At 44.0% G+C, this 14,726-nt stretch overlaps 1 protein-coding gene across 5 annotated transcripts; it reads right to left on the reverse strand.

Annotated features, from left to right (window-relative positions):
* Positions 1 to 821: 821 nt before the first annotated feature.
* Positions 822 to 14,585, reverse strand: STPG1 (sperm tail PG-rich repeat containing 1). Of its 5 annotated transcripts, none has more exons than XM_083809797.1 (6): positions 13,250 to 14,173; positions 11,899 to 12,000; positions 10,860 to 11,118; positions 7,277 to 7,442; positions 5,628 to 5,818; positions 822 to 1,485 (listed from the first exon to the last, which is right to left on the reverse strand). In XM_083809797.1, exons 1-6 carry the CDS (start codon positions 13,256 to 13,258, stop codon positions 1,370 to 1,372), a joined length of 843 nt encoding a protein of 280 aa, XP_083665923.1. In that variant the 5' UTR covers positions 13,259 to 14,173; the 3' UTR covers positions 822 to 1,369. The 5 variants fall into 5 exon arrangements, with proteins under 5 accessions (XP_083665923.1, XP_083665922.1, XP_083665921.1 ...); XM_083809796.1 differs by having other exon boundaries at positions 822 to 1,488; XM_083809795.1 differs by lacking the exon at positions 822 to 1,485 and adding an exon at positions 14,180 to 14,585 and having other exon boundaries at positions 1,497 to 5,818; positions 13,250 to 13,331.
* Positions 14,586 to 14,726: the final 141 nt, after the last annotated feature.

Below are 14,726 nucleotides of genomic sequence, written 5' to 3' on the forward strand. Positions count from 1 at the left end.
CTCCTTTTGTAACTGTGTTGTTGGTTTTGTTGTTTTGGATATTCCATAAAAATAAAGGTTCAAAGACAGAAAGTGAACTGTTTTCACCCAGCTCCCGAGGTCTGTGTTGGGAAGGCCTTCAGGAAGGGCTGGGCAGGAGCCAGGGCAGAGAGATGACCTTGGAGGCACAGAAAGGACTTGGGGTTGTTTTGCATCGCATGCTCTTTAACAGCTCAAGAAGTTTGTCAGTCTAAACTGCCTCTTCATAAAGGGGTGTGAGGCAGCAAATGCTGCCCGTCTGTGTACGTCTGCAGCAACAGCTCCCGTCAGGCACACAGACCCGCAGCTGGGCTTTCCTCCCAGCTCCGTGCCGGCTGCTGCAGACATGCCGTCACGGTGCTGCGGGCGGGCGGAGGTGACTGAGCAGTTCTGGGCACATCCCTTTGATGGAGGGATAAACGCTCAGAGGGGTTACCTTCCACAGATCTGCTGAAATTTTAAGCAAGTCAAAAAGAAAGGCCCTTTTTAATTCTGCTCATAGGAGGAGCAGTGCAGCCTCCATCTTTTGGGCAAGGCAGTGTTACCAGACAGCCGGTTGTGTACCTTCCTCCACCTGTGCTACACTGGCTGCCCAAATTCCTCTCACCTGCTACCTCTCAAACACCAAGCTTCCACCCCTCTGTCTCCTGTGCTAAAAATTGTCTGCAGCTGCTTTTTCGTTTAAATATATATATTATATATATATATTTAAATATAATATATTATATATAATATATATATAAATATATATAAATAATATATATGAATATAAATATATATATAAATATATATGTATAGCAAGGGGGAGTCCTCCATTTTCCCATTAATCCTCTGATGACTGAAATCTGTGGACTTTCCTCTTTCTTTGTCTGCTTCAATCCTCTGCTTTTCCTGTCTATATCAAAGTGAAATGAATGTGAGTCCTATAACCAGAGAAGAGAGAAAAGCTGTGCTCCCACTGGGAAGGGGTTTTTGAAATGTTGAAATATGTCAGGTTGGTGAATTTTTGATTACTTAATTGTTGTTATCATTATGAGGAGGGCCTCTTAGATGAGACTCAGATAAGTTTGAAGGCTTATCAACCTTTGACGATCTCTCCTGGCACTCTATACTCCTTCATCTTCATATCATAAACTCCTTCAACAGGATTTCTCTGATTCAGTATTAGTTCTGCAGGTCTGGGCCTTGCTATAGCAGAATTTCTGGGTCTTGCTATAGCAGAATTTCAGCTCAAGTTAAAAACAGGCACACCAAGAGCTCCCTAGTGCTTAGAAAAGATGGCTGTGAAACCGACAGGTGCCCTCATCATCCTGACACATCAGGCAGGCCCGGGGACTCGGCTCCGCTCTTCTCAGGGGGATTTCTGCAGCAGGACTCCTGGTGCTGGGCACCCTGCCGCTGCTGTCTGTGCAGGGCTGGTCCTGGGGAGGGCGGATGGGCTCTGCCTGCCCGATGGACAAGTGCTGCCTGCTAAGGGAAGAACACAGGTTTACTGCTGCTTGTGGGAGAGGGAGCATACAACACCCCTAGAGACAAAACTGTCCTAAGTTTTGCAGTGTGAGAACTGCCCTGGCTGGCGCTAAGCTTGTCTGCACCATTCAAATGACTTCCCTTTGTGTTCCTCAGAAGGCGGCAAAGAACCGGGTAATTCTTCCTGTGCAGGTTCTGGGTTAGCCTGAATTTGCTGGGTTTTAAATCACAGTAACTGCACCATGTGCGGGGAAATGCTGGTTGATTCATGCCAACGTCAGCGCAGGTACAGTCACCGCCCCCTGCCACCACTGCTGAGGGTGGGTGTTTTGCTGACTGGCTTAGTATCGTTCATCCCTTCCAGCAAAGGCGAGTTGCTGTAGAGGTTGCGTAAAGCAGAGCTCCCAAATATGTGAAAGCATTCTTGACTCTTTGCCCGGAGCCCACCAGTTCCTTTTGAAGATTAAGATACGAGTGATGAAGGCGATTCACCTCTGAGTGAACAAAGGTCGTGTGAAAGTATGAACCCACTTGTGTTTTGCAAAGGCCTTACACTGACAAATGAGAGAAGCTTCCTCTGGAGCAGTATCTGCTCTGGACAGTCAGCAGCTGGTTTGTGCTGACTCTTGACTGGCTTGTAAAATGTACCTGGCAGGTGTGCAGCAAAGAGTGTCTGTGCACACATGCATGCACACCCACGCTGGGCTCTGTGTTCTGTGCAGGCACTGTGCTTCAGCTGCACCAAGGCCTGGTGCTGGCAAACCCAAGTGTCCATCCCCTGAGCAAGCACACAGCAGAGGTGTAGGATTTGCCTGCAGTGCCCTTTTCACATATTTTAACCCTGATAAGAAAGGACTCTCCAGCCAGGGCAATGTCTCCTATGGGCACGGCGAGTTTCCACCACCTATTTTTTCGTTTATCAGATGATAGCACCAAGAGGAGTTTTTCTGCAACTCCCAATAATTGTAGTAATTATTCAACGCAAAGGAAATTGGAAGCTTTTACGTCAACTTTAGCTAATATCTTCCATTATACAGCACCAAGTATCACCAATTAGCTGCTGAACTATCAGCCAGCCAACCACGGCAGGCTGAGGACAGTACCGCTCACTGTGAGTTAGCATGTACTTTGCAGAGTTTGAAAGAAGTCCTGTTTGAGGAGCTTTACTCCGGTGTCTGGGTTCTGCTGCTCACAGCACTGGGACCCCTTCAGATCATAGTTGTAGATGAAGGAATACTTCCCAAGTGCTCTGGGTGAATAAGCACTTGCAAAGACAGATATGCATTAAGGAAAAAAAAAAAATAGAGAGAGAGAGAGAAACATAGCAGCGTGAGCAGTGTGTGAGCTGAATTTTGCAAGAGCTCTGGTATCCACAGTGCTGGGTGGAGGGCTCTGCTGTTCAGCTGTACAAATAACACCCGGTTTCTATGTCTTTATTCATGCTTATTCATTCCTTGCATCATCAACCAAGCAGCTGAGGATCTTGGTGTGTGGTGTGATTCTTCATCACTACGAAGGGAAAAACAGCATCCTGTGTTTTGTTAAAACACCCACACATCACGTTTGGAGATTCCCTGGCACCGTGTTGGATATCGGAAAGGATCAAAGACAGGAAACTGAAACTGTTTGCATCTGTTTCACAATGTGGAAAGCTTTAACAAAGTCACTGAGGGGTCCCCTCCACTCTGCTTTTTCACATTTTCCCTGAAAAATTCATTGGATTTGTATAAAATTTCTGATTTATGACAAAGTTACTAAAATCCTCAGCCTGTGTGAATGTCCTGGTATCTTCTGTAAAGTGTCTCTGGCCATAGAATTAGAGTTTTGTGCTAACATTTGGTGTACATAGACTTTGGGGTAGCTTTTGTATGTTGAAGGTTGTCTTGACTGTAAATTTAACTGTGACTCCTATGTAAGGGATTACCCATATTTCCTGAAACACTGAGACACTGGCTCCAAAGGAGCCCAGGCATCAACAACTGGTGAATAACCAGCGTTTATTAAAGTTGTTGCTTTTTATCAGCTACCAGCTGATTTAGTTCTGAAGTATTTTACCTTCCTCTAGTTTTATTCCTTGTGGTCTAGTGCTGAATATTTCTGTACGTATCATGTGTTCTTGTGGGCAAGGGCTTAAATCACCTCTAATCTCATGACATGGAGTTTTGATTCTATGGCATTTTCTTCCCCACTTTTCAGACTGGGCCAGAAAGGAGATCTGTATGTGTTTTTTGTTGTCGTTGTTGTTTTGTTTGGTTGGTTTTTTTTGTGTGTGTGTTTTCTTTTTTTTCCTAACAACAGAAAGAAGACTGCATGGTTATGCGATGATGGTGTATCCTTGTCCTTTTCATGCACTAACATGGTATTGCATAGGTTTCTAATCAATTTGGCATGAAGGACTGATGAAAATGACGGCATTTCTTCACCATCTGCAGAAGGTATTTGTACTCCATTCCCTTCCTCTTTAATTAACTTGGTAACCATCCTTAGTAATTTTGGGCCAGATTTTCAGCATAAATAAACTGGCCTAGCTCTGTACCTTTAACTGAGACAGACTAATTTACTCTGGCTGGGGATCTTGTCCTAGCTTAGTCAGCAGAATGGCTCTCAGGGAGCTGGCATGTTGACACAGTACCTTGCAAGTCTGGGATATGATCTGGATGGAGCTCCAGTGAAGCCCATTACCCCAGTTTGTGCTGCCTCAAGGGCGCTGGACAGACTAATGCAACGAGCATGTTCTCTTGCACTCTGTGTCTGGTACAAATTCTGTATCTGGGAAAGTTCATATGTTAGAAATAACAGCAGTATTGCTATTGACTGCTTTTCCAGACCCTTGGTAACCACCTAGAAGAACTTTAGAATGTTAGAAGACATAAACAGGGCAAGAAGTATGAGTCTTAACTGAAAAAAATAATGTTACTCATGCCTAGAAACAATCAGCCAACGGGATATGTTCCACCCAGGCTGAGCTGAGCTCTACCTTCGCCCTGTGACTAGCTCCCTACCTGTGTATGAAAGATCTACTCTGTAGAAGGAGACTGCAGCAGGATTTGTCCCTGTATCTGCCTCCCTTATCAGCTCTAATGTCAGAGGGTCAAAATTCGGGCGTGCTTCCTCGTGCAAGCCGTCCCTTTGCCATTGAGGAACAACTCCCACTGCAAGCACTGCTGGCAGGGGTGAGGCAGGGCCCACCGGTCCTGGCTGGACAGACTGGTGGCAATTGTACCCATGCATGTTGCTGGAAGTCAGCCTGGTGTGTTTAACCCATTCCTCAATGGCGGTGTGTCCCTCCTAACCCTTCACCATATGTTTCCTGATTACAAGCTACTGGGCATGTTTCTTTTCTTGTTTTACTCAAGTTTAGATCAGGAAAATTCTGGCAAATCCTGCCGAGGACAGAACAGCCGGAGGGTTATAAAACCAAAGACACTGTGCTGAGGTGCTGTGTAATGTTGCTCTCCAGCTGAGGCATGGAGGCTTTCTTTAGCTTAAGAGGATGTTGTTTCTTTCCTGTTCTCTTGTTCCAAGTGCTCTTCTCTCCCAATTGAACAGAAGAGTATTGCAGGTGAAACGTCTGTTGCACCAACAGCCAGAATTATGTGGTAGTTTTACACACGCACTGTAACTCACAGAACCTGTTTGTCAAATGCACTGACAGCTGGTGATATTTTAATGGCCTTTACTTTGAAAACATGAATTTTTCTATCTTGCCTTTAAAAAATAATATTGTAAAATATGGAACAGCAAGTTGGTTATAGCACTGGTAGTCAGGACTCTAGTCCTGCTTCTGCCATGTTGCTGTTGTTCAATAGAGATCAATTTAGCCCAGATTTTCAATACTAGACCAGTGAAAGGTAGCAGGGGACACGATGCTCTGATCTCAAAAGGATTTAGCTGCTTGGTGCTCATCATAAACCTACTGTCACAATTTACAAAAGATCCTACGTGACATGTACTACTGAGTAAGGTGTCTTTCAGAAATGGTGTGTGTCTTCAAGTGTCTACATGCCTTTGAAGGTGGGCTCTCCAGTTCCTGTGCTTTGTTTCCTTCCTGTTGAATGGGCAATGGTGCTGTTTAGTCACATTTGTAGGTCTCACATCTCTAGCAGTAAGAAGTACTTCAGAATAATTCTTATTTTTACCTGGTCCAGGGAACCCTTCCTGTGATCCACTCCTCATCCATTGCTCTGTGTTTGAGACAAACACAGCACTTGAGCAGTTTTGCTTTGGAGATCCTCTGTAATCCACGAGGTTGTACTGCCCAGGTCCAGGAAAAGGTGGATCTTTACAAGGTGGGATTGCTGGAGCACAGAGCATCAAGCAGAATTTCTGACTGTCAGGAGAGAAGAGGCTTAAGAAGCTTGTCCCATAGTGGTGGAGTTTTGTCAGGAAATAAAAGCTGTTGTTTCTGTCAGGTGCCCTGGAGAGGCCAGTGCTTAATCCTCCTAAGCCAAAACCTCTGGGGAATTATTTGGGGAAAAAAAAAAAAAAATCCAATTGCAGTGCTATAGTCAGCCTGCTTTATTTACTGTAAAATACAAAGACTTGTCAGTGGTCCAGCTTCTGCAGAGACCTGGCTGCTCAGCTGCTCCAGAGTAAGACAGCACTGAAGCCAAAGCAACAATGCCAAATAACTCCAACTGGGAGTTCCTCCCATTCTCTCCCACTGATTGAAACAGGAGAGGGCGCAGGCTCTAACCCCAGCAGCTGGGTGTGAAGTGTTTTTGTGTCTTCCCATGGTACAGACTGGCAATCTTATCTCCTCATATTTAATTTGCCCTTCCCTCTAGCCCTCTGTCCTTATCAAATGCCACTTGGCATTGCTTCCCTCTCAGCCTACAGCTTCCCACTCTTTGTACAAAACCCCTGCTAAAAGATACAACTGCTGAGAGATGTAGTAGGTACACCTGTTGAGTAAGGAGAGCTGTGGGCCTTCTCATGTTCTCATTCTTTTCCATGGTCAGGAATTTATTGTTGATCTTAATCTTAGGCCAGGCAAAGTCACTGCATGGTGACAATAAATTTACTTGAACAATTTGCTGATAGGCAGATTTATTTGCCTTCTTATAAGGATATGAAGGGGAAGGAGTTTCCTTTCATGCCTTTAATCCCTTTGAAACAAGTGGTAGGATGGGATACGTGGGAATGACAGTTCTGGCTTGAAGGAAGTACTTGAGAGTTTTATTAAGCTTCCTTCCAGCTCTACTTCCCACCATAGCAGGGGCTAGCAAAATGCCCACAATTTACCCCCTAGGTTGCCTGAGATGCTGTACTGCTGTGAGCAACCCTCACTGTTCCTGCTCAGTGGTTCCTGGATTTGACCCTTTATGCCCAGTGTTACTCTGGGGGTGAGTTTAGGCCCTGGCAATGCAAAAGACGCAAAGCCTTGTGCTTAAAATCCCTGCCTGGGCTACATGAGCTGAAGGATCTTTTTCCAGGTCATGTGTGCTCTGGCTTCTTGCTCTGTAACATGGGGGTAAGATTTTACCCCTACATCATAAGGGTGGTGCAGTATTTAATTACTGTTTGTAAATGTCTGAGAGATCATATGATAAAGGTACCTCTGATACACTGCTCCAGGATGTTATCAGCCCACACTCCCCTTCAAGGCAATGCCCTGTAACACTTCCATTTCTGAGCTAGTTCCTGTAAATCTGTGGCAATAACTGGCCAAATTGGACCAGCTGATATAGTGGGATACTGTGGGATCACTCTGCTCTGACTGATCACTCTGTCTGACCTCGTTTCAGATGTCGCATGAAAGTGGCATGTCTTCCAGAGCTGGACTTACTTGAAAGGAGTTTTCTTTGCTTCCCTGGTGGGTTTATGTGGCTGATAGATTGTGGGCTCTGCAGTAATTCTGTCTGTCCTTGTCAGGCGGGAGGTCTTTGACTTGAAGCAAGATGTTATACCCTTGGGAGACACCTTGGTGAGGGAATCGCTGATGTTGTAGTGACCTACAAAACATACAGGAAAGGGATGTAAACACCAAACATGGCTGCAACACTGGTGCTGAGAAATGAGAGTGCTACAGTCAGTGAATGTAACAGAAGGAAAAAGAACCGGTATAACAGGACTGTGTGGGGAAATCAATTCTGGATTTAAGAAGTGTTGTCCTGGGCAGAGCTTATTTCGAGGGACACTGATAAGGCAACACCAAACTTTGTCTTGAGCATAGGCACAAATGGAGACATTAGCAATTTTAAGGAATCAAACAGGAGGAGAACTCACACGTGATATAACTTTGCACGATAATATGTGCCCTCATGCTCTGGGTCTTAAACCTCAACAGGCTACGGGCCAGGAGTAGGCTTCTTTTGCAGCTAGAGTACTGTGGAGCTTGGTACATTATACACTAATGTGGCTTCTCCAGAAGCCTCTGGCATTTACACAAGAGTTGCAGGGTTTTTTAGTGATTCCTTAAGGCTACTCAAAACTGTCAGGATGGTTTCTGGAATGTTGTCTCAGCAGAGACTCAATGGGGTCAACCCATAGCACTTGGAAGGGAGGCACACTGGTGTTCTGACACCTGCTCAAATCTCGTATGCCTTAAGAAGCTCTGAGTGACCTGAATTTGTGTGCAATGGTGCTCTGCACCCTGACGGAACAGAACCAAAATTACCAGCAACATCTTTCTTCCAGCTCAAGGCTCACGTACATGGAGAAGGTCATTTTCCATTTTTTTCCAAATTTAATCCTCTTGTGGTTTGGGACACAAAGACTGCATGGGCAGAAACATTGCTGCTTTGCTTGCAGAAATCCATAGATGTTTGTTTCGGAAGAAAGAAAAAGGGCTTGTGAATGTCTTTAATTGACCTAACATGTGGGTAATTACTGACAAAGGAAAACCCACATTTAAAATCCAGTTGTCTCCATCGTGAATGATTCTAATGATGCAACTGTAGGCGGTATTAGGACCAAAATATTGGAGTGCTTACCAATTGTAGGTAGGTCTCTTTGTGACAGCCCAGCATGTAAAGGTTGCATTTACACACACACTGAGGACATGAAACTTGTGCAGAAAATGTGGCTTTTGGCTTTAATTGCTATCTCCAGACTTCTCCGATGTCAGGTTTAAGTGTCTTGTTTGGATCAAGCTGCTGACTGAGCCCAGAATTTGAGGTGGCACTGCCAAGACACCAAAGACCATCTGCAAGACAGCCCCTGGAAAGTGCTGCAGTGAAAAAGGGCTGTCTCTGTGGCTGTTACTGCTGGGACTGCAGCATGGGCTAGTGGCCTTGAACTAAGCATGACTTGAAGACTCTGCACTTCAGTTCATTCAAGCCTGCAGATAATGCTGGAGTGGTTGTGCCCTCCTGCAGCTTGCACCAAGCTTGGTGTGCAGCACTGCAGTTCTACTGCTAGCAGTCCCCAAGCTACTTAACTTGGACAGAGGTGCCAAAAGTCCCTGGGGGAGGAGGTCATGCTGCTCTCGTGGAGCACTCAGCTATTTGCCACACTCGCTGCCCAGATACACACTGCCGCTCTTGTACAGAACATACATAGGAACACATTTAATCCTAAGCTCCTAAGGAGCTCACACTCAAAGAGAGAATTGGTCCCAGAGCTGAAGATAGCTTTGAGGACAACTTAGGATATTGTTTTCTTGTTGCTCACTCATTTTCCCCAGAATATTTGTAAATTTTCATCTGTCACCACCTTAAAAACAGATCTTCCAGTTCCTAGACAAAAGTTCCTTTTTTCCCAAGAGCAGTGGCCGCATAAAGAGTGCAGGATCTGGCCTTCTTTTTCTTCTCAGTTGTCTCTTTGTCTATAGTCATAAATTATCAGACACTGCCATCTTTTAAATAGATAGTTTCCTGTTCTGCTTCTTGTAGGTTAGATAGTATCTCCTACAGTAAATCATGAGTCAGTGATTAATTCAAGAAGGCCGTTCCCAGAAGCAAATTCTTACAATGTTAAAAATAATAAGATGTGAATCCATTATACTATGATATAGAAAATAATTATGGCCTGCAAACTAGTTTAATCAACTTAGAACATGCCGGGGCAGATACTCAGCTGAAGTGAGTCATCATAAGAAAGTTCACAGTCTTAGTGTATAGGTTGTACGAGTGAACATGATTACTCCATGTCAGCTGAGTCTCAGTAACTCTGTACGTGTGCTCTTTGAACACCCAAATTGTGAGGCACGACATGTTTGTTTAAAACACCTTTGCTGATGTTTAAACTGTATCAATTTACTTTATAAAAGCATGAATTGCTTCAAGAACATGCATGCAGCCAGTTAACATGTCTCAGCTGATGAGTAGCAATTTATTAAGCTTATTAAATTGTATCATGTTCATTCTGCCTTAAACAGCTATGCAATGTCATCAAATGTTATGAAGAGTCAACATGTTCTGCCTCAATCACAGTGGATGTATCTTGCATCAAAATACGATTTGAAAGGGAAAAGTTCAGTAGGAAATGGCTGCAATGTAGACATTCTGTGCTGAAAAAAAATCTCTCTAAGGAATAACAAAATCCAAAAGTAAATATGGCGAAAGCAAGACAACACTGAAAGGACAAAAAAAAAGTCCATTAGCTGTGTGCATATTATTATAAACTATCTGATAATTGTTAATAACACTTTGTGTTTCGTTATCATCTTCCATATTTCAAAATACACTCCGAATTCCTGTGGACTAAGGCTTGCAACACCCCAGTGAAGCCTGGTCACCGTGGCATGGGTGGGGAGCATCAGGCATGGAACAGTTAAGTGACTTACACAAGGGTGAATCAGGAGGATGTTCAGGAACTGAACCTGAGGGCTAGGTCCTCAACTGATATAAACTGGCACAGCTCCACAGCAAGTGGAAGGGCCCAGCCAATTACATTAGTTGAACATACTCAAACCTGATTCCCAGCTCTGAGGTTGAACCTCAAAACCCAGTACCTGTTAAAGATGTAAAATTCACCTGCCTTGAGCTTCTTGGCAGAAGTTCCCTGTAGCCAACCAACACAGGCTAGATTTCTAGGATGAAAACTCACAGGGTGCTGTGGGGTCTTCCAGTATCAAAGCCAGTGATGTGGCAAGAAGGGCAGAGGTTGCCACCATCGCAGGGTCAGGGATGTATTTTTCCTCCCTTGGTATTGAAAAGTTACTGCCTGATGTATGCTCATTTTACAACACCTTGGGATACACCTGCAGCATGGTCAGAGGTGAGATGGCAAATCATGCAGAAATACCTGAGCTAGGTTCATGCTCATTTGTTTAGCTACTGAGTGCAGTGGAACAGACCTCAGAACCATCAGAAACAGGATAAGTATTTAGTGCAAAGCTCTGGGCTGTTACAGCTACCTTGAGAGCTGTACCCAAACTAGCTCGGTTACAGCTAGTTCCTGTGTTTTCTGGAACTTCATAGTATCACCTGGAACATCAAACATGACTTCACCAGCATTACATGTTAGCTGTGCCCTGCTGCCTGCCTTGTCTTCCCTTCCAAATCTCCTTACATGGTATTGATTGGGGGCTGGAGTAGGGATTTTCTCAGTCTTCCTAGAAACAGGTTGTTGAAACACCCTAGAGTTTCCCACGCTAAAGTCTCGTCTGGACTGAAAATAGGATAGGATGTTGTACGCATTCACAGCTGGATAGCTGGAGATTTTCTTGCATGCAGTGCGTGGAACCTGGAAAGAGAGGGAGAAAGGAAATTGTCAGTAGCTGAGCTGAAAAGAAATTGTGAAATGACTGAGGCCTGGTATTTACCAAATGTAATTTTTAAGGACAAATCACCTCTAGCATTTTAAAACAGCAGAAACTTTGGTATACAGCACTCACAGTTGCAAGTTCTGTGAGATTAAATGGGGATGAGAATGACTTTTTCAAGTAATAAGCTTTGCTGATTTCTTCTTTTGGGGGTGCAGATGCTCATCAGCTGGCAAAAGAAACTTTTTTCTTTTTTTTAGTCTTGTGTTAGAGAGAACAGATCCTGAAATTATTCACTTTAGCTAGGAATTTCAGATAGCCTAGTACAACGCTCTCAATGAGTCCACAAAGCATGTGTGTATGTATCCTCCTTTACATTTTTTTAGTTAACAACAGCTCTGCCAATTTGGTTTGAAAAGGTTCATGCAAGATGAAAAAGGACCACCTCTGGGTGAGACTAAGCAGAAAAAAGTCCAGCCCCATTGGAAACTGAATTTAAAAGAGAACAAAAGATGAAAAAGCAGCTTAGAATAGCTGTTGGACTTCCACTTTAATTATAACTCTGTCTGATGACAGTGAAGAATGATTTTCCTTCTTGGCTGGATTTTAGAAACATCCCCAGTACAACCCTAAATAGACACTGCAGACAGGCAACAGAGTAGGTTAAAGACCAGATCCGCAGTCCCCTGAAGTCACTGCAAAGGGACTATGTGATTTTAGCAGCTTTGGAAATCAGTCTGAAATAAAATGCTTCCTCTTACCAGTGAAGGAAAGTATCCAGTTCCTTTCTTTGACAATGAAGTGCTGTTGATCTCTGGAGACTGATGAGTGACGTTATAGAATCCGGGGCCTGGATTTTCACTCTAGCAAGAGAAGTATCACACATGTTGACCAAGCTGTATTGATCACCTCTCTCTTGGGGCAAAGGCAATGAAATACAGGCATAGGCTCACACTAATGCTAATGGGACAGCTCCTTCCCCCAGTACCTCATCTTTCTGCCACATACTTGAGGCTCTCCAACTTGTGCTCCATGGACAAGATGGTTGTGCTGAGGGAAGCAAGTTTGGTCCAATTTGCTAGAACCAGCTATTAAATGTGCAGCGGGTTTCCAAAGCAGATGATAAAAAAAAACTGCATCTGCAAGCTCAGTTACCTGGTGTTGCCCAGGCTTGGCTGCTCCTGCTGACCAGCCTGCTGAGGCTTGGATGGAATCCCATGCTAAACCCTGTCCCATAAAGGGGAGTTACTACTCTGACAGCACGTTCTTAATTAGCACCTTTCAGGACAGCACGTGTCATGGAAACAACTACAGAGCCCTTCTCCCATCCACTGCATCTAGCTCTGGTTTGGCATGCACATCATCACGTCAGTGTTGTTGAAAGTAATTGGAGATTAGACATCCACACTCCCTTGGAAATTTACCTCCTGCTACAGTGACTGCACACCTCTGTGTCCTTTGAATACTTTGAACTATATTCTGGTAAATATAAGGGAGGATTTAGCTGTGTGGTAAATCCACCAGAAATGCCTTCCAAACTCCAGTGTTCAGGTACCTGTGGGGCTCTGTGAATACAGTGGTAAACTGGCACAGTTACAAAAGTGGGTCAACTCACTTGTTAATTATTCCAGGTCAGGTACTAAGAAGCAAATAAGCTCTCTACATTGCCTACATTACAGGTGGGTAAACTTCGTGTACTGGTAAACTTCATTTATCCCTGACTACCCTGCTAAAGGAATGTGCTCCAAAATGGCTTGTGCTGAAGAGAACACAATCAAGCACTGGTGGAGGAAAATAAGTCAGTAACTGCAAAAAGGTCTAGTATTAAGCGACCTAATGCTTCCCCTCCCCTGCCTAGCACAGTAACTTTTCTCTAGGGTAAAGCTTAAGAAAGAATCAGCCAAGCCCTTGTATAGCTTGTGGTTTGGCTTCCTGCCTGCTCTGCCCTTCAAGCAGGAAATTCTCAAAGGGAAGGGAGTGCTTTGTGAAGCTACCTTAAGACTCTGCCTCTTCTCTTTTACTCAGAACTTAGCATCAGGTCATCTGGAACTCCTGGAAGCTGACCAGACAGACTGATGGCGCCTACAAAAGGTATTTAAGCAACTTCTCTACCTTGATCATTTTCCCTCATCTTCTGTCGTTTACGTCCTTGATTGTTGTTATTCAGTCCCGAGATAATATGCTCCTGATATCACTGAGATGGGAGAGACAAGCAAGGAGGAAGACATCAAAGGAAGGAGAAGAAAGAGAAGATGCCAAAGGCAAAAGAAGAAAGAGGGAAGAAGCCAAATACTTCCGAGATTTACCTACTTTACATACCTGGGACCCAAAGCTTCAGAAAATCTGAATATACTTAGTTTTCAGAGTTCTGGTGTTACCACATAGTCCCAGATCACAGGAAACAGTCAGCGGGGGCCATGGGCATCCTCTTTCCACCAGCAGAGGATGTAGCTTGAAAGGTGCATCCAGAAAGCCCAGGAGGCCCATGGCACCTCTGAGTGTTGGCTGGACTTGAAAAGAAGCCGTGCACAGGGCAGGCTGGGAAAACAGTATGGTTTTAACATATCTTTCTGCTTCCCTCTGCTGGCCAGATAACAGATATACCAATGTAATTCCTACAAATCAGGGAAGGATCAGTGTGAAGACTATCAAAAGATAGAAGTGGTCATATTCTCCTATCATTATACAAGTGTTAACTCTACTGATTTCTTTCAATTTGCTCCTGAATTTCATAATACATGCAAGATATATGTTTGTGTCCATGAGGGTTCAAGACTGGAGAAGGGACCAGGGACAAAGGTGGGTGCATGAGAGGTAGGGAGACAAGGGTGATATATGTGGAGTAATTTCAAGGTTTAAATTAGTAATACTGCTTTACCATTTACTTCATACTGTTAAGAGTTGTGATTACAAAACAAATTTAACAACCGTAATCTAGGCTTATTTGCGTATTTGCCATAATATATTTTTAGTTGCAGTTCAGTGTTTAGTTTTTAGTTTTTTATTATGAGGACATGAACTTCAAACATTTTTGTTACTCACCTGGTTATACTGAAATCGCTTTGATTGAGAATTAAATCCCTTTTTTTCTGAGTTTGAGATCACCTTACAATGGTGCTTATAAGGACTGGAGGAAATCTGGAAACCTAAAAGGAACAGCCAATAATAACAAAATTCTGAATATGAAGATACAGGAAGAATGTAACTACAACAGCTGTTTTCTTTTTAAATAGGATGTAGAAGTTAAGGGCACATCTAACATTAATGGTGTAGACAAGTCAAGAAACCAGCAGTCATTTCTGCATTTATTTAAAAAGCAAAGGGAAAAAAAAACACTTTGAAGCACTAGTGTTGATAAATGGGCTGACTCAGTGCTGTTTAATCACTTTTGCAGATTTTCCTCATTTACTGAGTTAAGTAACTCAACATCTCCCCTCACAGCACTGACCCTCTCCGAACTCAGAACCTGAAGACAGAGGCCAAGGATGCCGGGTCTGGCTGAACTCGGGCGCTGTGCGGCCTGGTGCCACCCGAGAGGCGCCGCGTTCTGCAGGCCTGCGCTCAAAGGCCTCGGCCTGGCTCTGCTGCA

This window comes from Anser anser, assembly GCF_964211835.1.
Source record: "Anser anser genome assembly, chromosome: 24".
In the NCBI taxonomy this organism is placed as follows: Eukaryota; Metazoa; Chordata; class Aves; order Anseriformes; family Anatidae; genus Anser; species Anser anser.

What these genes read in the sequence shown, in the direction of transcription:
- STPG1 (XM_083809795.1), bottom strand. An exon ending in CTGGATACTTTCCTTCACTG is followed by an intron (nt 11,119 to 11,898) that starts GTAAGAGGAAGC and finishes CTCTCTTTCCAG; the next exon opens with GTTCCACGCACTGCATGCAA. An exon ending in GCAAAGAAAACTCCTTTCAA is followed by an intron (nt 5,819 to 7,276) that starts GTAAGTCCAGCT and finishes CTCTCCTGACAG; the next exon opens with TCAGAAATTCTGCTTGATGC.